General features: G+C 39.2%; 2 protein-coding genes across 6 annotated transcripts in view; one reads left to right on the forward strand and one right to left on the reverse strand.

Annotated features, from left to right (window-relative positions):
• The window catches only part of LOC120236879 (activating transcription factor 7 interacting protein), a 112874-nt gene extending 100036 nt beyond the window's left edge, over positions 1 to 12838 (forward strand). For all 4 annotated transcript variants that reach the window (XM_039239938.1, XM_039239937.1, XM_039239935.1 and 1 more), the window contains 2 exons: positions 4701 to 4813; positions 8213 to 12838. In XM_039239938.1, coding sequence (XP_039095869.1) covers positions 4701 to 4813; positions 8213 to 8632 — 533 coding nt within the window. In that variant the 3' untranslated portion in view covers positions 8633 to 12838. The remainder of the gene's footprint in view (positions 1 to 4700; positions 4814 to 8212) is intronic.
• A 687-nt stretch (positions 12839 to 13525) lies between these two features.
• The window catches only part of PLBD1 (phospholipase B domain containing 1), a 55271-nt gene continuing 47399 nt past the window's right edge, over positions 13526 to 21397 (reverse strand). For both annotated transcript variants that reach the window (XM_039239973.1, XM_039239972.1), the window contains exons 7-11: positions 20398 to 20598; positions 20151 to 20291; positions 16712 to 16897; positions 15985 to 16091; positions 13526 to 13822 (exon numbers count right to left, since the gene is read on the reverse strand). In XM_039239973.1, coding sequence (XP_039095904.1) covers positions 13640 to 13822; positions 15985 to 16091; positions 16712 to 16897; positions 20151 to 20291; positions 20398 to 20598 — 818 coding nt within the window. In that variant the 3' untranslated portion in view covers positions 13526 to 13639. The remainder of the gene's footprint in view (positions 13823 to 15984; positions 16092 to 16711; positions 16898 to 20150; positions 20292 to 20397; positions 20599 to 21397) is intronic.

Genomic DNA, 21397 nt, shown 5'->3' on the forward strand with positions numbered 1-21397 from the left:
TACAAGAGCTTTTTCTGGGAAATCCATCACTGTGGTCATGAATGAGTTCTGCGAAACTGCACTCACCATAGTCAAAGTACCAGGCAGAACTATAGCATAAGCCAAGAACTGAATCTGTGGCAAGAGTATGGTCCAGGCAGTAGGCGACTAAATTGTCTGCTTTTAACAGATATATTCACAACAGTTCATCCTAACACAGCAGAATGCACATTCTTTTCAAATGCTCATGAAGCATTCTCCAGAATAGACCACATAGTGGATCACAAATTAGGCCTCAACTACTGACTGAGACCACGCTATGCATATTTTCAGACTACAATGCTATGAAACTTGAAATCAACCACAAGAAAAAATTTGGAAAGACCACCAAAACATGGAAGGTTAAAGAACATACTGCTAAAAAATGAATGGGATAAGCAGGAAATTAAAGAAGAAAAATAATACATGGAAGTAAATGAAAATGAAAGCATGACAGTCTAGAACATTTGGGATGCAGCAAAAGTGGACCTAAGAGGGAACTCCATGGCAAGACAGGTCTACCTCAAGAAACAAGAAAAGTCTCAAGTACACAGCCTAACCTTACCTCTAACCACAACCTCTAGAGGAGCTAGAAAAGGAACAGCAAATAAAGCTTAAAGCCAGCAGAAGAAGGAAACATTATAGTACAAGTAAATTATAGAGACATAACAACAAAAACTTCAGTAGAACAGATCAACAAAACTAAGAGCTGGTTCTTTGAAAGAATTAAAAAAATCGTTAAACTCCTAGCCAGACTTATCAAAAAGAAAAGAGAAAGGACCCAAATAATAAAATCACAAGTGAAAGAGGAGAGATTACAATCAACAACACAGAAATACAATTATAATATTATGAAAAATTATATGCCAACAAACTGGGCAATCTGGAAGAAATGGACAAAACTCTCAAACTACCAAAACTAAAACAGGAAGAAACAGAAAATTTGAACAGACCCATAACCAGCAAAGAAATTGAATCAGTAGTCAAAACTCTCCCAACAAACAAGAGTCCTGGGCCAGATGGCTTGCCAGGGGAGTTAATACCTATTCTTCTCAAACTGTTCGAAAAAATAGAAATGAAAGGAAAACTTCCAGACTTCTTCTACCAGGCTAGTATTACCTTGTTTCCAAAACCAAAGACTCGACTGAAAAAGAAAACAATAGGCAATATCCTTGGTGAACATAGGTGCAAAAATTCTCAGTAAGACACTAGCAAATTGCATCCAACAGTATATTAAGAGAATTACACACCACCATCAAGTGGGATTTATTCCTGGGCTGTAGAGCTGGTTCAATATTTGCAAATCAATCAATATGATATACCACATTAATAAAAGAAAGGATGAGAACCATATGATCCTGTCAATAGATGCAGGAAAATCATTTGACAAAATACAGCATACATTGTTAATAAAAACTGTCAACAAAACAAGGATAGAGGGAACATACCTCAATATCATAAAGGCCATATACAAAAGACCCACAGCTAATACTATCCTCTGTGGTCAGAAACAATACAGGGGTGCCCACTCTCATCATTGTTACTTAACATAGTACTGGAAATCCTAGCCTCAGCAATCAAACAAAAAGAAAAAAAATGACATCTAAATTGGCAAGGTAGAAGACCAACTTTCACTATTTTCAGATGATATACTCTGTAGAAAACCCAAAAGACTCCACCAAAAATTGCTAGATCTGATACACAAATTCAGCAAAGTTGCAGGATATAAAATCACTGTATGAAACTCTGTTGCATCTCTATACACCAATAGTAAGAAGCAGAGAGAGAAATCAAGGAATCAATCCCATTTACAACTGCACCAAAATCAATAGGATATCTAGGAATAAACCTACCTAAAGAGGTAAAACATCTATACTCTGAAAACTGTAGAACACTTCATGAAAGAAAGTGAAGGGGACACCAAGAAATGGGAAAGCATTCCCTGCTCATCAGTTGGATGAATGTCTATTACTACTCAAACCAGTCTACACATTTAATGAAATCCCTATCAAAATACCACCAGCATTTTTCACAGAGCTAGAACAAACAGTCCTAAAATGTGTATCGAATCACAAAAGATCCTGAAGAGCCAAAGCTATCTTGAAAAAGAAAAGCAAAACTGAAGGCATCACAATTCCGGACTTCAAGCTATTATCACAAAGCTGTAGTCACCAAGACGGGGTGGTACTGGCACAAAAACAGACACATTGGTCAATAGAATATGGTAGTCCAAAAATGGACTCACAACCGTATATAGTCAACTAATATTTGACAAAGGAGGAAAGAATATCCAATGGAGAAAAGACAGTCTGTTCAACAACAACTCAACAAATATCCAGTGTTCAGAAAACTGGATAGCTACATGCAGAAGAATGAAACTGGACCACTTTCTTAGACCATGCACAAAAATAAATTCAAAATGGATCAAAGACCTGAGTGTGAGACAAGAGCCATCAAAATCCTAGAAGAGAGCACAGGCAGCAACCTCTTTGACCTCTGCCATAGCAACTTCTTATAGACACATTTCTGGAGACAGTGGAAACAAAAGCAAAGATGAACTTTTGGGACTTCATCAAGATAAAAAAGCTTCTGCACAGCAAAGGAAACAATTGACAAGACTAAAAGGCAGCCTACAGAATAGAAGATATTTGCAAAGGGACATATCTGATAAGGGTTAGTATCCAGGGGCTCCTGGGTGGCTCAGTTGGTTAAGCATCCAACTCTTGCTCAGTTCAGGTCTTGATGTCAGGGTTGTGCAATCAAGACCTAAGTCCAGTGCTCCACACTGGGCATGAAGCCTACGTTAAAAAAAAAAAAAAAAAGGTTGGTATCCAAAATCTGTAAAGAACTCATCAAACTCAACACGCAAAACCAAATAATCCAGTTAAGTAATGCGCAGAAGGCTTGAACAGACCTTTTTCCCAAGAAGACATCCAGATGGCCAATAGACACATGGAAAGATGCTCATCATCACTCATCAAAGCCAGGATGAGATCACACTTCACACCTGTTAGAATGGCTAAATTAAGAATATAGAAAACAACACATGTTGATAAGGATGTGGAAAAAGGGGAACCCTCCTAAACTGTTGGTGGGAATGTAAACTGGTACGTCTACTCTGGAAAACAGTATCGAGGTTCCTCAAAAAGTTAAAAATAGAACTACCCTATAACCCAGCAACTGCACTACTAGATATTTACCCAAAGGATATAAACATACTGATCTGAAGGGGTACATGCACTCCGGTATTTACAGCAGCATTATCAACAACCACCAAACTGGAGAGAGCCCAGATGTCCATCTACTAATGAAGGAATAAAGAAGATGTGGTGTATGTGTGTGTGTACACACATGCATGCACGCGCGTGTGCACACACCCCACACACGCGCAATGGGATATTACTCAGCCATCAAAAGGAATGGAATCTTGCCATTTGCAACAACATGGATGGAGCTAGAGTGTATTATGCTAAGTGAAATAGATCAGAGAAAGGCAAATACCATTATGATTTCACTCATGTGGAATTTAAGAAGCATTTAAGAAAATGATTTACATATAGGGGGAAGGGGGAAAAAAAGAGGGAGGCAAACCGTAAGAGACTCTTAACTATAGAAAGCAACTGAGGGAAGGTAGGTGGGGGATGGGGCTAAATAGGTAAAAGGCATTAAGGAAGGCACTTGTTATGAGCACTGGCTGTTATATGTAAGTGGTGAGGCACTAAATTCTATTCCTGAATCCACTATTATATTAAATGTTAACTAACTAGAATTTATTTTTGTTTAAAAAAATTTTTAACGTTTATTTTTGAGAGACAGAGACAGAGCATGAGCAGGGAAGGGGCAGAGAGAGAGGGAGACACAGGATCTGAAGCAGGCTCCAGGCTCTGAGCTGTCAGCACAGAGCCCGACGCGGGGCTCGAACCCACAGACCACAGGATCATGACCTGAGCCTAAGTCGGATGCTTAAACTGACTGAGCCACCCAGGCGCCCCTAACTAACTAGAATTTAAGTAGATGCTTATAAAAATAAATAAATTGTCTGCCTCTGTTGCCCTAATATATGTCAAAATAGTTTTCTGTTCAGTGAATTAAATATCTTCAGGTGGTCAGCATGGCATGGACAGAAAGTGAGGGACCTCATTAATAGACGTCAAGGATAACTTACAGTTGAGATTTCTGTCCTAGTTGAAAAGATGAGACAGCAGAGATATTTTTGAAGACAGCTTCAGTTTGTCAGCCATTAGAGTTACACTGTTCTGTTCTCACTTGCTTGCCTCTTACATGTGACCGTGCCACTACTGTGTTCTGTTTTAGGATTTTTGCTCATAGTCCTCTTGGTAGGAATTCCATTTATTTTTCTCCTGTGTTGGGTCTCCTGTTTCCTATATCTCCTGTTTTCCGCTTTCTTGAGTTTGCTCTCATAATTGGTGGCACACATCTTCCAAGGACAACTTGAGAAATGATTCATGGAGGTAGATTTTTTTGGTTGCTTGCATGTAGGAAAATTTCTTTCTCTTCATGTTCAGTTGATTTTTCAGTTGAGTATAGGTTTCTAGGTTAGAAGTATTTTTTCCTTCCATATTTTATATTTAAATAGAACTTTGCTGGCTTCAAGTGTTTAATCAGTATTTTACCAAATTTAGAATAGAATTCTAGTTTTATGCCTTAATTTTGTTCTGTAGGTGTCACCGTTCGAGTGCCTCAAGCAACTACATATGTTGTAAACAATGGACTCACCCTGGGATCAACAGGACCTCAGCTTACAGTGCATCACCGACCACCGCAAGTGCATACTGTAAGTGTCGATGCTTCCATTTCCCAAGGTTTTTTCTGTAGACTTCTCAGATATTGTAGTTAGCATTTGTTCTTCAGGCAACGGAAGTTTATTTAAGAAAATAGATCTTACCATTATGGACAAATTTTCTTACAGATGTTGGTCATCAAAGATCATTGAGTTGGCTTGTGGCGATGTGCAGTGTGCGAGTCCACAACTGGGGCGTGTGAAGTGACACAAAGCATTTTAAACCCATGGTTAAATTAAAAAGAGTAGTTTTGAGTATTTAAAGTGTTTTAAAAAGTATTTTTTCTGGGCGCCTTGGTGGCTCAGTCAGTTGAGCGTCCGACTTTGGCTCAGGTCCTGATCTCAGGGATGGTGAGTTTGGGCCCCGCGTCTGGCTCTGTGCTGCCAGCTCAGAGCCTGGAGCCTGTTTCAAATTCTGTGTCTCCCTCTCTCTCTGCCCCTCCCCCACTCATGCTTGCTCTCTCTCTCTCTCTCAAAACCAAATAATAAACATTAAAATTTTTTAAAAAAATATAAAGTAAAGAGTATTTTTTCTAACTTTATTCTTTTCCTCAAAACCTTACATCAGTTCTAACTGGTATATTGCCATCACTTTATTGTTTTTTATTAATCTAGTGGCATTGCGAATTCATTTATTAAGAGATAACACAGATCAAAGATATCTCCTTAGATTTAGGCTCTAAAACAATGTCGCAATCTTCTGTGACACGATTAGAACAGTGTTTGGTATGGTGTAACATGTAAGTGGAAATGTGGGCTTTATAAGAAAGGAGGAGATTGAGGGTTCATATCACTTTTCACCCAAGTGTCCTTTTTTAAGTATGCATAATAACAGCTAGCATTTCTTGAACACGTCCTCTGTGCCAGGCACCGTTAATATACTTGGTCCTCACTCAGCAATCCTTTAGGACTCTTGTACTCCTTTTTTATTTTTTATTATAGATATCACAGCTAATGCACAAAGAGATTGAATAACTAGCCCAAGGTCATAACTCATGAAAACGCATGCATTCCAGCGTTAGAGCCTGTCCTCTTTACAGCTGTTATTTTTATTCACCACAATGAAAAATATTAATGTTAACGGAGCACTAACTGTATGCCAGGACTCTACCAAGTATTTTACATGTATTATTTTATTTAACTCTCAACAACCCTATGTGTATTATTATTCTCCTTTGATAGAAAAGGATACAGGGTCACAAAGATGTTAAGTGGTTATTCAGGGTCATTACCCACACTAATGTCAGAGCCATTTTAACTCTGTGCTCTGATCACAGCACCCACAGCGTGTTTTCGGTGTTTCAAATCTGGCCCTGTTAGGATATGTGGTAAATATACCATTACTGTTGTTTGCAGCTACAGATAACTTCTTTCATTCCATATTTCTTCAAAAAATTTATAGTAAACATCTCTAATACCTTATAGTTTTGCAGTGCTCGCTTTGGCAGCACATATACCTTATTGTTTTGCAAATTTGATGACCCATCTAGAGCATTTTTTAAAAACAGGAGCCTGTGTGTATTGTCTTAGTAGGATAAACTATATCTTATAGGAGGAACATTCTTTTATTTCAATTAATTTAAAAGATGTTTTTAAATAAGCTTTTCAAATATATGTTAAAATAGTGTACTGTAACAATTCCCACTTACCCATCACTCATCTTAACACTTGTCAGTGTATGGTTAATCTTTTTCATCTGTATTCATCCATTTATTTCTGGTAACCCATGTATACACTGGATTATTTTGAAGCAAATCTCTATAATATCATTTCATTTGTAAAACTTGAATAAAAATCTCCATTGCAATGGCAAAAATAAAAAAAACAAAACAAAACTCAGTTGACTTAATATTAAGTTTTAGGATATGAACAGAGTCAGAGTCTTAGAATTTTAACGATTAGAAGGGATATAACAGCTATTAAAGCTATTGTCAGACTCGTTAAATTCTTCTGCTCCCTTCAGTTAGATTCATGGCTGCAGCCATCTTCTCTTAGATCTTGCTGGCTATATGTTTATTTAATGTTATTTAATTATGTGAGTAAATTATTTGAGGAAAAAAGACCATTTGAGAAAATATAGCAACATGGCCAGGATTCATATCTACTTCTCCAGCTTTCAGTGTTTTATATTTATTTGATTTTTTCCCCTTCTGACTTTATATTTATTTTAGCTTTGTAACTGTGAATTGTATCTTTTTCCAGATGTGTATATGAATGTTTTCCATCAGGCATATGAATTTAAGCAGATTTGTATTCCTTGAAATTATCCTTTTTGGGTTCTTACTGTATGCACATTACTGCTACTAAGCTTTGCCAAGAGATGGAGATTAATTAAAAAGATATCATCAGACCGTCACAGAATTCACTAGTGTATGTAAATTATCCGTTTTATGAAATGCTTATTAAAACACAGTTCATATGAAGTAAATTTCAGTTAAGGAAATCTTTGTTTCATGACTTTTCAGTCTAAAGTCAATGAGCAATGATATGTTCCACTTTAGAAGAAAAAGATCACTTGTATCTCTGTTTCCTGGATTACACTTGAATCTTCTTTGAAAAAAATTATGATCATAGTAATCTTTATTGAAATCTAGGTAGAGTAATAACAATGTCCAGTGTTAGACAAATCAATTTGAATTGGTCCACTTAGTATTCATGCTTTTTCACATGGCCTTAACCTACCTTTTCAAATTTATCTTTTTTTACTCATATACCCTATTTCTAAGTAAAAGTTAATGTTTGTTTTTGCCCCTAAATCCATTTACTTTCCTATCCCTTATTCATGCTTTACCTTTTGGCAGAAAGGAACATGACTCTTTTTACATTCCTAAATCTTAGCTTTCATAGTCCAATTTAAATGTCACCATTTTTGTGCACACTGACCAAGAACATGATATACATTCAGCATTAAATGTGCTATCTATGATATGCTACTGTCTTTGTGTAGAAAAATGGCCTAAAAATAAATCTGAATACTCAGATTATTTACTGTAGACTGTATCATAACACATGGTATTTTAAAATGTTATATTATTCTAAAATGAGAATCTGTAACATAGATAAACATGAATTATTTTGTTAGAGATAGATGATTATTTTAGCTTCTATCAAAATGATGTTCCATTAGCAAAGGCTTTTATTTCCTGAGGAAAGCTCAGTTTTTTTAGACGTAGAAAGTATACAGGAGTAACCTCAGCACCATTGTTGATGGCATGATGGGTTACAAATCACCAAATAGGACTAGCCAAATGTGGTATAGTATTTGGTATTTCTTGGTATTCTTGATATAAAATGATATCTCTCTAAACGATCTCTAAGACGTTTTCATTGTAGCGTTCGGAAACAGTCCTTTCTGTGATCGTTATCAAATCAACACGACTCTTCTTTCATTAGGAGCCCCCCCGCCCTGTGCACCCAGCACCCTTGCCAGAAGCCCCACAGCCACAGCGTCTGCCCCCAGAAGCCGCCAGCACATCTCTGCCTCAGAAGCCACACTTGAAGTTAGCACGCGTTCAGAGTCAAAATGGCATTGTGCTATCATGGAGTGTCCTGGAGGTAGATCGAAGCTGCGCCACTGTGGACAGCTATCATCTCTATGCTTACCATGAGGAGCCCAGTGCCACTGTGCCCTCACAGTGGAAAAAGATTGGAGAAGTAAAAGCACTTCCCTTGCCCATGGCATGCACTCTCACCCAGTTTGTATCTGGCAGCAAATACTACTTTGCAGTACGAGCCAAGGATATTTATGGACGTTTTGGACCTTTCTGTGACCCTCAGTCAACAGATGTGATCTCTTCTTCCCAGAGCAGTTAAACCTTGGAGCCTCTATCTCTTCCTCTTTCCAAGTTCCACTTTTTGGTCTTGTTTTAATCTTGTGCATGATATCCATTGTAAAATCCACGTTGTGCAAGATTTCTTGGACAGCTGTGTATATACACTACATTTGTTTATAATCAGAAGTAAAATAAACAGCCCATAAAGCAAGAATCTTCCTGGACAATTGAAGCTTAAAGGTTTTGAAATGTAAATGTGCACCTTGCTTTAGTTTTAAGGCTGGGGAATATGTGTGGGTGTTTATGTGTGTTTTTCCCTATTTATATGTTTACTGCGGTGGAATCTCCCATTTCCATTCTCAGTTTTACCTCTCTTCAAGTATAAAGTAAATAGATCAAGGGATCAGAAGTATGGTATGTAACTGGCATGATTATACTTCTATGGGATCTGTAGGTTCATGGTTAAATGATTTAAACTGAAGCTAAACAAAACCCAAAGAAAGAAAGAAAAGGCAAAATGGTTAAATAGTTTAAAATACGTTAATTTGAACACGGGAAAGGATCTGTTTGTCTTCTTTCTTTTCTTCGTTGTTAATTAGGTGAAAAAGATCTGCAGTGGCCCCTCTCTTTCCTAATCTGGCTCTTACATTTATTTTGTGCCTTAGGATAACTACAAAAATAAACATGACCATTTGTCCATTGTTGATCCTCTCTTTCAGGCTTTCACCCTTCGATTCTCCTTCATCTCCCCTAAATACAGCACACTCCCCTCAAGTCGGTTTTAAACCAAGGCTTTTAGATATATTCTTATCAGTGGCATCACTACATCTAACTCCCCAAATTTGACTTGCTCTTTTCTTCTAAGAATGTAAGTGCTTTTATCTTTGGTCATTCTTTAAATTAACTGTGTAAAATGGACCAAGAAAGACCGTATTATGTAAGAAAATTGTTCTTCTAACATATTTTTGAATTTATGTTGCATATTGTTAGAGATTATGAAAGCAGTGTTAGTTCTCTATCACTCAAAGCACAGAATTCTTTCAAAGCTAGTAAAGGGTAAAATTCACAAAGTACAGTGAACTAAAACATCAAAGGGAAAGCTTTATTTCCTTATTGTTGTCATATCATTCTTTCTGTTTTAACCTTTTAACGTTGTTTTGATGGTGCCAAGTTTTTTCTGATTTACCTTCCGTCAGCTTTGGATAGGATTTGGGGTTATTTTATTTAACAATTAGGTATTACTTTCTGTGTGTCTCTGTTCCTGTTCAAAGTTAATCAGATTCCTTTTAGGTCCTGGACTTTCAATATGAGTGCCAGCTCTCCTGGTATCAGGTAGATGTTTGGGGGTAGATAGTTTAGGGCAGGAGAAATGGGGTCAGTGTGGGGATGAGAGAGAATGCTTGGGAATAGTTTGAAAGGAATTCATGGAGCTTGTGAACTGGTTTTTCAAGTCATCTTCCCTTACCTTATTTAAATTCCTACCGTCTCAAAATAAATTCGTCTTTAGTCTTTCCTGGAATTATGGGAGGGAGCTATTCCTTCTGTTAATGCTGCTTTGTTTGCAACTCTGGTGGCTTGTAATGGGAAGAATTCTAGTTGTAAAAGTCTGATTAGAGACTTTCACCGGTCAGTATACTGTCACACTAGGTGTGAAGTTTGATGCTGAAGAAAGCCTACAGATTGCCAAAATGTAAATGTTCCAAAACCTTCCTTTCACTTTCAGAAAAGGAGACCACAGTGAGAATTAACGTTTTCATCAATCAGATTTGCCAACCATGTAGATGTTACTCATTCTAGGACTGATGATGGTAAAGAAGCTGCCAATGTCATGCCAATGAAAATTCTGAGAGAGAATTTGATGATCTTCTAGATGTGTATGAACACCTGTCTATATCTTTGTGTATATATGTTTTTACCTGCAATGGTTGCATTGTTGACTGTGTGATCAAGATCATTCCTATCTGCAGAATGGAAGGCCCATGTTCAGAATTGTTCTTTATTGGCCGGTTTTATGGTCATGTGATGACAATTTGCCCTAGCCTAGAAAAGCTTCCCTTGGTGAATGTTTTTATTTATAGTCACTAATTTTTTTTAAGGCTTTCATAGCATTATGTAGTCAGGTGAAGAAAGCCCAGTAGAATGAAAATATTTTAGCCTATATTGTGTGTTTTCTGTCAAAGAAAAGAATAATAAATTACCAAATAGTAATGCTACAAATACATTTACTGCAGCAAAATAAAACTTTGTAGTCCAGAAGGTGGAAGGAAGGTACAAAGAGAGACTGTAATTATTTGAAGAAAGCATATATTGTGAGATGCTTTCCTCAAATTCACATGCCATGGGATTTATAGGCAACATCTATATTGAATTTACTTTAAAATGCTAGGCTTAGCACTGTCGGCTTTTATTTGGGGCAAGTTTTAATGTTTGATGAGCTTTCTGTTTGGTTCATTTCTTTTGGGAGAGAGAATGGAGGGCTCAACTAGAAACAGCTACTGATTACAGACTATACTGTAGCAATTCACACTCCATGGTACCTTTTTTATTTCATGGTACCTTTTCACAAAGTATTACAAGTAAGTTTGATTGTCCCATTTTGGGAATGCAGGTTTGCTACATTTTTAGCTGGACAATGTTTGTCTAAGTATTGCCTTATTGGAAATCCTGAAAACTTCTGATATATTGACCTGAAATGTAGGGTGTTATATGGCATTTAAAAGGTAACAGTGACGTTTGTTACTTTCTGTTTTGTGCTTTGTCAGAGTAATTTTCAGCCTGTTTTAAGTGTAAGCCTCTCTTAAAAATTATGATCTTGCCAGTAAATTATAAATTACAAAGACAACATCTGTTGTTAACTGTTAACTTTATGAGGTAACTATATCCCGGTTTCTTTGGACTCACTTTAAAATAGGCAGAATACTGTTTAACACGGTAGACGTTTATGAGAGAAGTCAGGACATAACAGCTTTCTTCCTTGAAAAGTGAGTACTTATTGGGATGCCATTTGCCTCACAGAGAGTGTTCCCTGCTCACCTACCCCCATTGCTGGATAATAAATGAAAGATTTAAATGAAAAACGTGACCTAAAGCAAGGAGCGTATAATCATTGGTACCTCTGTCTGCAAATTCCCTAGGCAGGCTGCCCTATACAGTTCCCTTACTGTATTGGAAAAGTGTTGACTTAGTTTTTGTCATTTGCTCTTTTGCTTACATCTTCCAAATTATCATTTATGCAGCAAGGTGAATGTTAATATTGCATGATAGGTATTTATCTTGTTCCACAAATTTTCCAGTACTGTTCAAGATTAACAAAATAATGCTTGTGGTATCTTCTTCTCTTACTTTGATATACTGTGATTTTAGCACAGTAGAGTACTGAAAAGACCTTCCGAGTGTCTTTCTCCAGCTTTCCTTCTTGGGCTCTTTCAGTATCTCATGATTTACTTGTTATTTTAATTTAATCATTAACCAGTCATTGGACTGTTTTATTCTAATTTCCAGGAAAAAAACCATGCTGAAAATTTGTATTGTTGGAAATAACTGTATCTAAAACCAATGTATGATTCTGCCTTCCTTACTATTTACTGGGTGAGTGATGCCTCTCTCCTACTCCTTAAAATTTTTGGACAAACAAAAAGAACAGTCTCGAGGTGTTTCATTAGTGTGACAGACTTGGATCTAATGCCTACAACGTATTCCCCTTGAGCCAGCCGGTGGGGAGGAGAGGATGATGAAACACATGTATTATCTTCCCTTCTTCAAATAGTTTTATCATGCTACATAATTTTTTTTTTAATTTGTAGAGTCAGCCATCTGATAAGTACCCATCATTTATGTTTAAATGCTGAGGAGGGGGGGTTGTTTTTGTGTTTTTTTTTTTAGTTTTTGTACATAAGGTAACTGGGCAATCAAACACCTTTGGGGGATCCTGGCTTTTATTATTTTCTCAGTCATTTCAAAATTAAATATAAAAATAAACCTTTTGTAGGAAACTTGCATCCTGATTTTTCTTTACTGCAGTTGAAAGTGTAAATAGTAAGACAATGTAAGACCTTCCTAATGTCTAATATAAACTGGGCTATGGCAAGTTGCCCTATTTTTATTAGGTTTGAAGGTTTTTGTGGGGTTTTTTTTTTCTTTTTTAAATGTACAGTAGAGTGGTGTCTGTATAAGTGTTAACTGTAGTGGGATTTTGTCCAGCAAGCCTGACATTTATACTTTGAAATAAACTACTGGGTTTTTAACATTCTGAGTATTCTGATTCATTCTAATTATTCTCAGCCCTTGTGTTGCTTTCGGAAGTCTCTCACCTTGTTAAGAATCACCCGTTATACTGTGTAATATTGTTTATTTAACCTACTTGGCAATATTTCAGCACTCAGACCACATACAGTTCTCTAGCTTTGAAAGGAAAACCATTCTGTAAGGAGTTTTGCTCCCAGATTAGATACGCCGCTTTTAACTAATGGGAGACAACGTTAAGGTCTTCTTGTGTGCCTAGCCTGCGCCATGGAGGCTCAGCTGGTGCTTATTAATGATCAGAAAAATCAAAAAATCATTAACTGCATTTCTACTAGAGGTTCCTTTGAAAATGCAGTTCCACCCATCCCCTAGGGCTCTGTCATTAAGTACATCCAGCCAGGGGAAGGAGAAGGGGCGTGGCACAGTGTAGGCCTCGAGGGGCCAAGCCTGGAGGTGGCTCTACTTTTAGATTCCCTTGGCAAGAGTCCTGGCGCATGGCACAGCAATCTAGGGGACCCGGGAGATGCGGTCCATGTGGCTAGGCATAAAAGGAGAGTGCCACACCATCTGGTATACAAGCTTGCATGCTGAAGCCAGTTTTTGCTATCTTCTAGATTTCTTCTCTGCTGTGCCACCCTATAGTGAACGTTTGTTGTCAGAAACTGTCAAAATCAATAGTAGAAAACGAAAATGACACACTGAATTTAATATATTTTATTAAGATTAATTCTGAATGGAAAAAACATAGCTAAAATAGTGCCTTTGGAATTTTTTATGCAACCTTCTATTCCCTCAGGTCCCTCCTTCATTTTATGTCCTGTTTCAAAATTGGTTTCATGATAACAAAATCAAAGTTGTAGGTCTCTGGCATGCCCTGGTGGAGAGTTTTGTTGAAACGGTTCCAGTGAAAAACAGGGAGGCCATCTTGTACTGTGGGACCACTAATGGCATGGGCTGTGTACTGTGACGCAAGGAAGATATCTGCCACCTGGAAAGGGAAAAGAGAAGGACATTTTAGACAAAACCATTTGGAAAAAAACTTCACTAAATCCCTGTTGTTTCTTACGGGTTTTTTTTTTTTTTGTCCTTTTTTCCAAAGTCATAATATTAGCCCCCCTTTAAAACAAAATCTTGCAGGCTCCCATAATATGCTCTTCCATAACCATTTGGCATTCTGATGTGAATTGGGTACAAGTGCGTTAAGGTAACGTAGCCCAAAGTGGGAGGTCTGGAGTCAAAAGTGCTCCTATTCAGAATTCAAGCCCCAAAACTTACTTTAACATAACTTGACCACTATATGGCTCTGTTTTCTTATTTGCAAAAGGGTAATGACCCTATTTCTTGGAGGAGTTGTTGGGAGGAGTAATGAGAACAAGTACTTGGAGCAGTTTATATAAAGCAGAATATATGCTTCAATACAAGTTGTTATTAGGTCAGTAGCAAGAGTTTTAAAGTAGAAGGAACTCTTATCAAAATATGAGGTCTGTGGTTCTCCAAAGCACCTAAACATTGGATAGCACCAGGTCGTCACCTTAGAGGAAAAGGAAAACAGGTCTCCTCACTTCTGGTTTTCCACATATCCAAAACGGCTCAGGAAAAAAATGCTAAGAAATTAAGTATGTCCTTCAGCAGAAACTCTTCTGATGAAAAGTTGGCAGACTTCTCTCCAGAAGAAAGTAACATTTGGCAGATGGAGGTGTGGCCTGGGTTCGCTCAGGCAAGGCGGCAGGGGTGATTCTCTTTGTGTATTTAGGAATGGCTAGAACACTGCTTGCACGCTTTACTGAATGTTTGCAAATACCATTTAAAAGAAAGAAACATTCACCGGGGTTTCGTGTGCCAGGCTCTTTACATCCACTAATTTTTTTTTTTTTTTACTTTACGCATCATTAAGGCTAGAGCTTTACTATCATCCTGTAGCTAAAAAGTAAGAATGAGACAACTCCACAGCATCTTCTGTTTAGGCATTAGGCTGCTAGAAAAAATTATGTGTAGGAGGCATTGGCATTCTGAACAGTTAACTCCGCTTCTAACAGATTTATTTCTTCCAGAAGTTAGGGACGGAAGAGCAAACAAAAGAACGTATGCCCAGGAGTGCAAAACGATGTGGTGAAATGATTCTCTCCACCAACTAAATGGCTAACTCATACCCTCGGACACCCCAAATCCAGTAGTGGGCCCTCTAAGGAAAAAAAGACCCTGATGTGTAGTGTTTGCTGATTTCCATGGTGTAAGTACTCCCCCGTGGCTGACTTCAAGCTATCCACATGATGTCAACTGATTTTGACAATTGGTTCTTACAAGCCCATATGAGCTGGCTTCCGCCCACCACTGCAAATAAGTAATAGCTATTTCTGCCTATATTCGAGACATATTACAGCACTTAATAATTATAAGATGGTGAAAATCCTTTAGTGCTTTAGACATCTGGTCCAATACTTGTTCCTTCAGTTAAATTCAATTCCTGTTTAATATGAAGTCACACTGCTCCTAATACTAGGTTCTTTGGGCTTTGGACTAGTCTGGTAAAACTTTAGACATTCAACAATTATCACCATCACTACCATCGTCCTGATGGTGTACATTTAACCCACTAAGGGGGCGCCTGGGTGGCTCAGCCTGTTAAGCATCTGACTTCAACTCAGGTCATGATCTCATAGTTCGTGAGTTCAAGCCCCGTGTCAAGGCTCTGTGCTGACAGCTCAGAGCCTGGAGGCTGCTTCAGATTCTGTGTGTCCCTCTGTCTCTGCCCCTCTCCCAACTGTGCTCTCTCTCAGAAATAAACATTTAAAAAATGTTTTTTAATTAAAAAAATAACCCATAAGTAATCTAAACATCGAATAGATACTAAATGTTTCCTCTTCACAACAACCCTATGAGGCAAGTATTATTATTATGTCCATGTTCCAGATAAGGAAACAAGCATTCCAAGATTGTAGGATTATTTACTATTACGAGGCAGACCAGGGCCTCGAAGTTAGGCAAAGGGACCTGCTATCAGAATCTCTGAAAAAGCTGACTCCTGAACTGACATTATGGTCAGAGACGAGACGATACTGTGCTTTATGCCCCAGAAATCTCTGCAGCTTTGCCTGCGAATAGGTTTAGGTGCTGGTAAAAATTAAATTTAAAAGCCAATAAGCATGTTACCTTCGTGTCATAGCAACCTCCAGGACTTGGGTCAAGTGAGTTCAGGTCCTCACGGCAGCAGATGGTGTTGCAGGGATCGCCCTTACTGTAAGGGTCCTTCTTATAATCTAGAAAACAGTGATGGGGAGAGGGTGGTACTGGCTATTCAGAGACACACCTACCCACAGTAAGCTCTGTGGACCTGCCGAAGCATGTAGATGATCAGAGAGTATATCCCAGTGGCCTCTTTGACCCAGCCCGCTCTCAAGAAGCTTGCACAGTGAAGAGAGGATGGAAGAGAAGTATTAAAGGAGAAATGTGCATCAGTGTTTTTCTACAAAAATAAATTCGAAGTGGATACTGTTTGTCAAAAATAAAGTATTCATGAGTAATTTTTGTTTTGTTAGCTGCTTTTTTCCTTGGAAGAAAACCTGTATTAGGGTTGAGGAGGAGCGGTAAAAAGAAAGTACGCTATGTGAGTTATTCTGTGTTTGACGTGGTTTTTTGTTTTTTTTTTTCAGTTAAAAAAACATGTAGGATCTTCTTCCCTGTCATTTTATAAAACTGGACAAAACCCTATTGAGAATAAAATATGTATGTTCTTGACTGAATACTAAATACTTAACTTTTTATAATTCCTTCTAGTACAGAGAGATGGATTCTATATACGGGGAAACTTACATGGATTCTTACGCCTTGGGAAGGAAAGGAGTTTTGAAGAATGATCCTTGAGAAATGTGCTACGTACTGTTGTATCGCATGATATATTTCATGGATGCCATATCGGTCACTTTCCCTTGGTCACGCCGGAAGATTTTGGCTCGTGAAGCCATATCATAGGAGTACTCCAAACCCAGCTTCTGAACTAACATCGGATAGCCACTCCAGCTGTAGATTTTTTCGTGGAAAGGAATGTTGTAGGAAGGCCAGTATCCTGGTTTGGGACGGAAAAGAAGCGAGGGAGAGATTGACAGGGAGACAGACAGAAAAGAGAGACGGAACAAAATCGATGTTATTAATGACAGTTTCTTTTGAAAATTGGCACAGGTGTGTGATTACAAAATGACATTACACAGAAAATTAAGCTTTGAATGTGAACACTGACCCTCACGCTGCATCCTTTTAAGTTGACAGAATCAGCATACCTCTAGATTATTCCGTTCGGGAAAGGAGAGCATCAGAGTTCTTTGTTTTTCACCCTAAATTCTTAAAGCAATCTATTAACCGGAAAATAACCGTATTATCTCTAGAGGAAAATGAAGCATCACACCGAGGGGTCTGGGGAGTTGGTTCAGGTTGGTTGAACTTAGTTACTGAAATGCCAAAAGATGGCTTCACAGCGTGGTCTACCAGGGAACCGGCCAGATGCTACCCACGGGGTAGTGGAAGAACACAGAACCTAGAAGAGAAAACCTGAAATCGAGGCTCTGGGCTGACTCACTAGGTCTTAGGCAATTAACCTCGCTTTATTTTCTTTTCTAACAAGGAGAGGGAAAGGAAGAATCCATAGTTTGAAGAGACCGGAGATGATCTTTAAAGTTCCCGCGGGCTTTAACTTCCTTGTAAGCATTTGCTAAGGCTTCGCTTCAGTCAAAGCTTCATAACGTGCCAAGGCCGCAGAGCCCACTAGTCACTAAGCATCAAACATGTGAGACAGCTCTGGTCCGATCAATATTTCAGGAACATCCCAGATTCCGATGGTCTGCGCTACTTACTGTCTATTCAGGGGCTGATTTCTTTTCTTTTCTTTTTTTTTTTAATGTTTTATTTATTTCTAGGAGAGAGAGAGAGAGAGACCGCGTGAGCAGGGGAGGGTCAGAGAGAGAGGGAGTCACAGACTCTGAAACGGGCTCCAGGCTCTGAGCTGGCAGTCAGCACAGAGCCCGACGCGGGGCTCGAACCCACGAACCGTGAGATCATGACCTAAGCGAAAGTCGGAAAGTCGGACGCTTAACCGACTAAGCCACCCAGGCGCCCCCAGGGGCTGATTTCTCACTCTCATATTGTCTTGGCGTTTGTTTGCCTTTCTCCTGTTTTACAGGATCCCCTACTCAAGGGTGAGGTTACTGATTAAAAAAAATGACAAGACATTCAACGGTGCTGATTCTGGGACACAGACCAGCATCAGGAAGAACTGGGATAAAGACATTGAAGTGACAGGCTAAAATCATGTTTATAACTAGTATATCTAGGCTATATCCAGACTTAGGAGTTAGACTGCGTGGATCTGAAGCTTGGTTCTGCCCATCTTTAGGTATGTGACCTTAGACAAATTATTCCAATTCTCTGTGCTTCAGTTTCTTCATCTGTAAAATGTGAACAGTGATGTATAAGCATTACCATCCCTCCTTATAAAGGAAGAAATAGAGCTTCAGAGATGACCAATACCTCCCTTCTGACCAAGGGCTTCTGTCAATATACCACAGCTGCTTCCAAATTCTAGGATGTCTAGGGGTCTGGGGGGCCCCATTGGTTAAGTGCCTGACTCTTGATTTTGGCTCAGGTCATGATCTCATGGTTCATGGGTTCGAGCCCCACATGAGGCTCTGTGCTGATTACAGAGCCTGCTTGGATTCTCTCTCTCTTTTCCCCTCCCCTGCTCGTTCTCTCTCTCTCTCTCTCTTTCTCCCCCTCCCTCCTTCTCTCAAAAATAAATGAACTTTTAAAAAAAGAAAGGAAAGGAAAAGAAAATTGTAGGAGGTTCATGGGACTTTTTGTCTTTTATCGTAATGACTATATGATATCAATTATTTGAGCAAATCACATGTTTCTTTCTGAACCTTTCTTTCCTTACAGTAAAATGGTAACAATGCTCTTAATCTGGAAGTATGTTAATGAAGATCAAACAAAAGAACATAAGTAAAAGGCCCAGAAGGGGCTGCCTAGTATATGGTAGACAATGAATTTAACTCTGTTCTTCCCACCTCTGGCCAAACAACTACAAACATTGGCATCAGCTTCTATTTTAGTCCCAGGATAGGTTTCTTCATGGGATCCAGGAACCACATTGCAAAGAACCCGCATCTGCGATTCTATAATGAGCAGCAGTCCAAGGAAGAAAAGGTCTTGAATGATCTGGCCCCGTTAACATGCCTCTCCTCCCTCTGGCGGCAGCCTAGTTTCATCAGGCTCTTCCCAGCTGGTTGGCCCAGGCTTCAGAGTCAGAGAGCTGACTTCTCAGTTATGAACTGCCATCCTACCCAAGTGACTGTCTAATGATTTGAATTCTCAGGTGAGTTTTCCTTCAGCAAAGGAGGTAGGCCTGCTACTTGGTGGTATCTGATCTGCTTGGCAAGTGAACTTTCCACCTCCATTAACCATGTTATGCAGATTACGAGCATGTAGCTCATGTGAGCCTTTCCTGCCGAGATGACTCACCCTGGATGTCGTTACAAAATCTCTGGGGATCTGGGAGCCTGAGGACCGGGCCCTGATTTCCAGGGCCCATGCCTCACCTTGGTTCCGTTCCTACTCACCTATCAGGTGATCGACTCCAACAGTTTCCTAACTTGGCTCCTACCTTCCCTCTGACTTCTAGTCTATTCTCCCTTTCCAAAAACTCCCATTGTTTCCAGTCCCTGGGCCAAGGTGGCACTTCTATAAATATCTGCTGCATTTGACTAAAAGCTTTACTCAGGAACCAAGAGGAGAAGGTAATATTAGAGCTACGAGATGTCATAAGATCATAAATGCTTGGCTTTGGGGGCGCCTGGGTGGCTCAGTCAGTTGTGCTTCTGACTCTTGATTCAGCTCAGGTCATGGTCTCACAGTTGTGAGATCGAGCCCCACATCGGGCTCGATGCACTGACAGTGTGGAGCCTGCTTGCGATTCTCTCTCTCCTCTGCCCTTCTCTGTTCCTGCCCCCCTCATGCTCTTACTTGCTCTCTCTGTCTCTGTCTCTGTCTCTGTCTCTCTCTCTCAAACAAACATTAAAAACTAAATGCCTGGCTATCTCACAATCTATACAATGTCATAATGAGTCTGAGGTGCAGATTTTACATGCTGTGCTGAACCTGGCGATTCTTTCCCAGCGTAACTAGCAATAGCATTCCCATCCCTTCCTCCCCACCATAGACCCCCCCCCCACACCCCACCATCATACATTCACGCACCACACATTGCCCACCATATACATGAACACACACATACTCAGCAGACTTCCAGACTTGCAGCATGAAGAAAGTACCTTTCCGTAGAACATTAGTTTGGTCAGAATATTCTACATATGTAGGAATTTGCTCCACAATGTACAGAGTGCCATTGTCAAGGCTGTACTTCACCTTTATCTTCTTCAGGTCCAGGACCATGTACTGATTGTTATAGGTGCCTGAAATATTGGGAGACACGAAGCAGGATGTGGGTATGGCTCTGCTGGTTAACTCAAAATCTAAACAGATGTACCTGCCTAAAAGCTATTCTGTTGCAACACTTACCAGAGTTGTAGCGTGAAAAGATCTCTGCCCACTGTCTACCACCATTTGCCATCATATTGGCCACACGGACTCTTTGCCACGCCAGGAGAGACTGGGGTGCCACCAGCTTTAATAGGGTTTTATTGTACACACTATTTGTGGTCTGTAGCAATATCAAACCACTGCTAAGGATGTAAAAGTCATCCAGAGACTCCAAAAACCCTGCAGGAGAGAAACACACAAATCAGCAAACACAGACCTGGTATGTTTAATCCAACGTTAGTAGCACAGAGCTCTGCATACACAATGCATTTTGCGAAGAGTATCAGTTATGACCCCTGATGTGATGTAGCCCGCCCCCCCCCCCAGTCTGGGCTCGCTTCTGTGGCAGTCACTTAACTGCTTATAAAGGTGCCAGCGGACCCCTGACCCTACATTCTCTACTGATATTTTTTGATTTTATAATTTGAATGATAAAAATATTTTAAATCAAGACTATTCCAATTTTCCAAAATGATACACAGAAATAGATCCCCACTAACTAGGATTTTGGAGAACTTTTCATTATGGAGGGAAATTAACAGGGTTCCTTGTTAGATAATAAGATTACGGATAACTTCTGTCTTCTCTATCTACGTGTCTGTATTTTCCAAATTTTACATAGTGGGTCTACAGGAGTTTTATAAATAGGAAAAACATCTACACTTACATTAGTAAACATGGTTTTAAAATAGGATCTTGACACTTGGGTCAGTCAGTGCTTTTTATAAAAGATGGCAGCAATACAGGAGAATCAGTCAAGCTGCAAGTCTTTTTTAAAGAGCTGTTTGGTGCTTTATGCTTTGATAAGTGTGGTAGAAACCAAAGACTATCAGGCCCAGCTAGAACAATGGGAGAGAATATACTGTCACCAGTAACCGGTTGTGATGGACAAATTGTCAGCAGTGAAGAAACATCAGAGAAGGTCCCCAGTGAGAGAATTAGAAGGAACCAAGGTAAAAAGCTCCTCTAGTGCTTCTCA

This window comes from Hyaena hyaena, unplaced genomic scaffold (assembly GCF_003009895.1).
Source record: "Hyaena hyaena isolate Hyena2069 unplaced genomic scaffold, ASM300989v1 scaffold_164, whole genome shotgun sequence".
Taxonomy (NCBI): domain Eukaryota; kingdom Metazoa; phylum Chordata; class Mammalia; order Carnivora; family Hyaenidae; genus Hyaena; species Hyaena hyaena.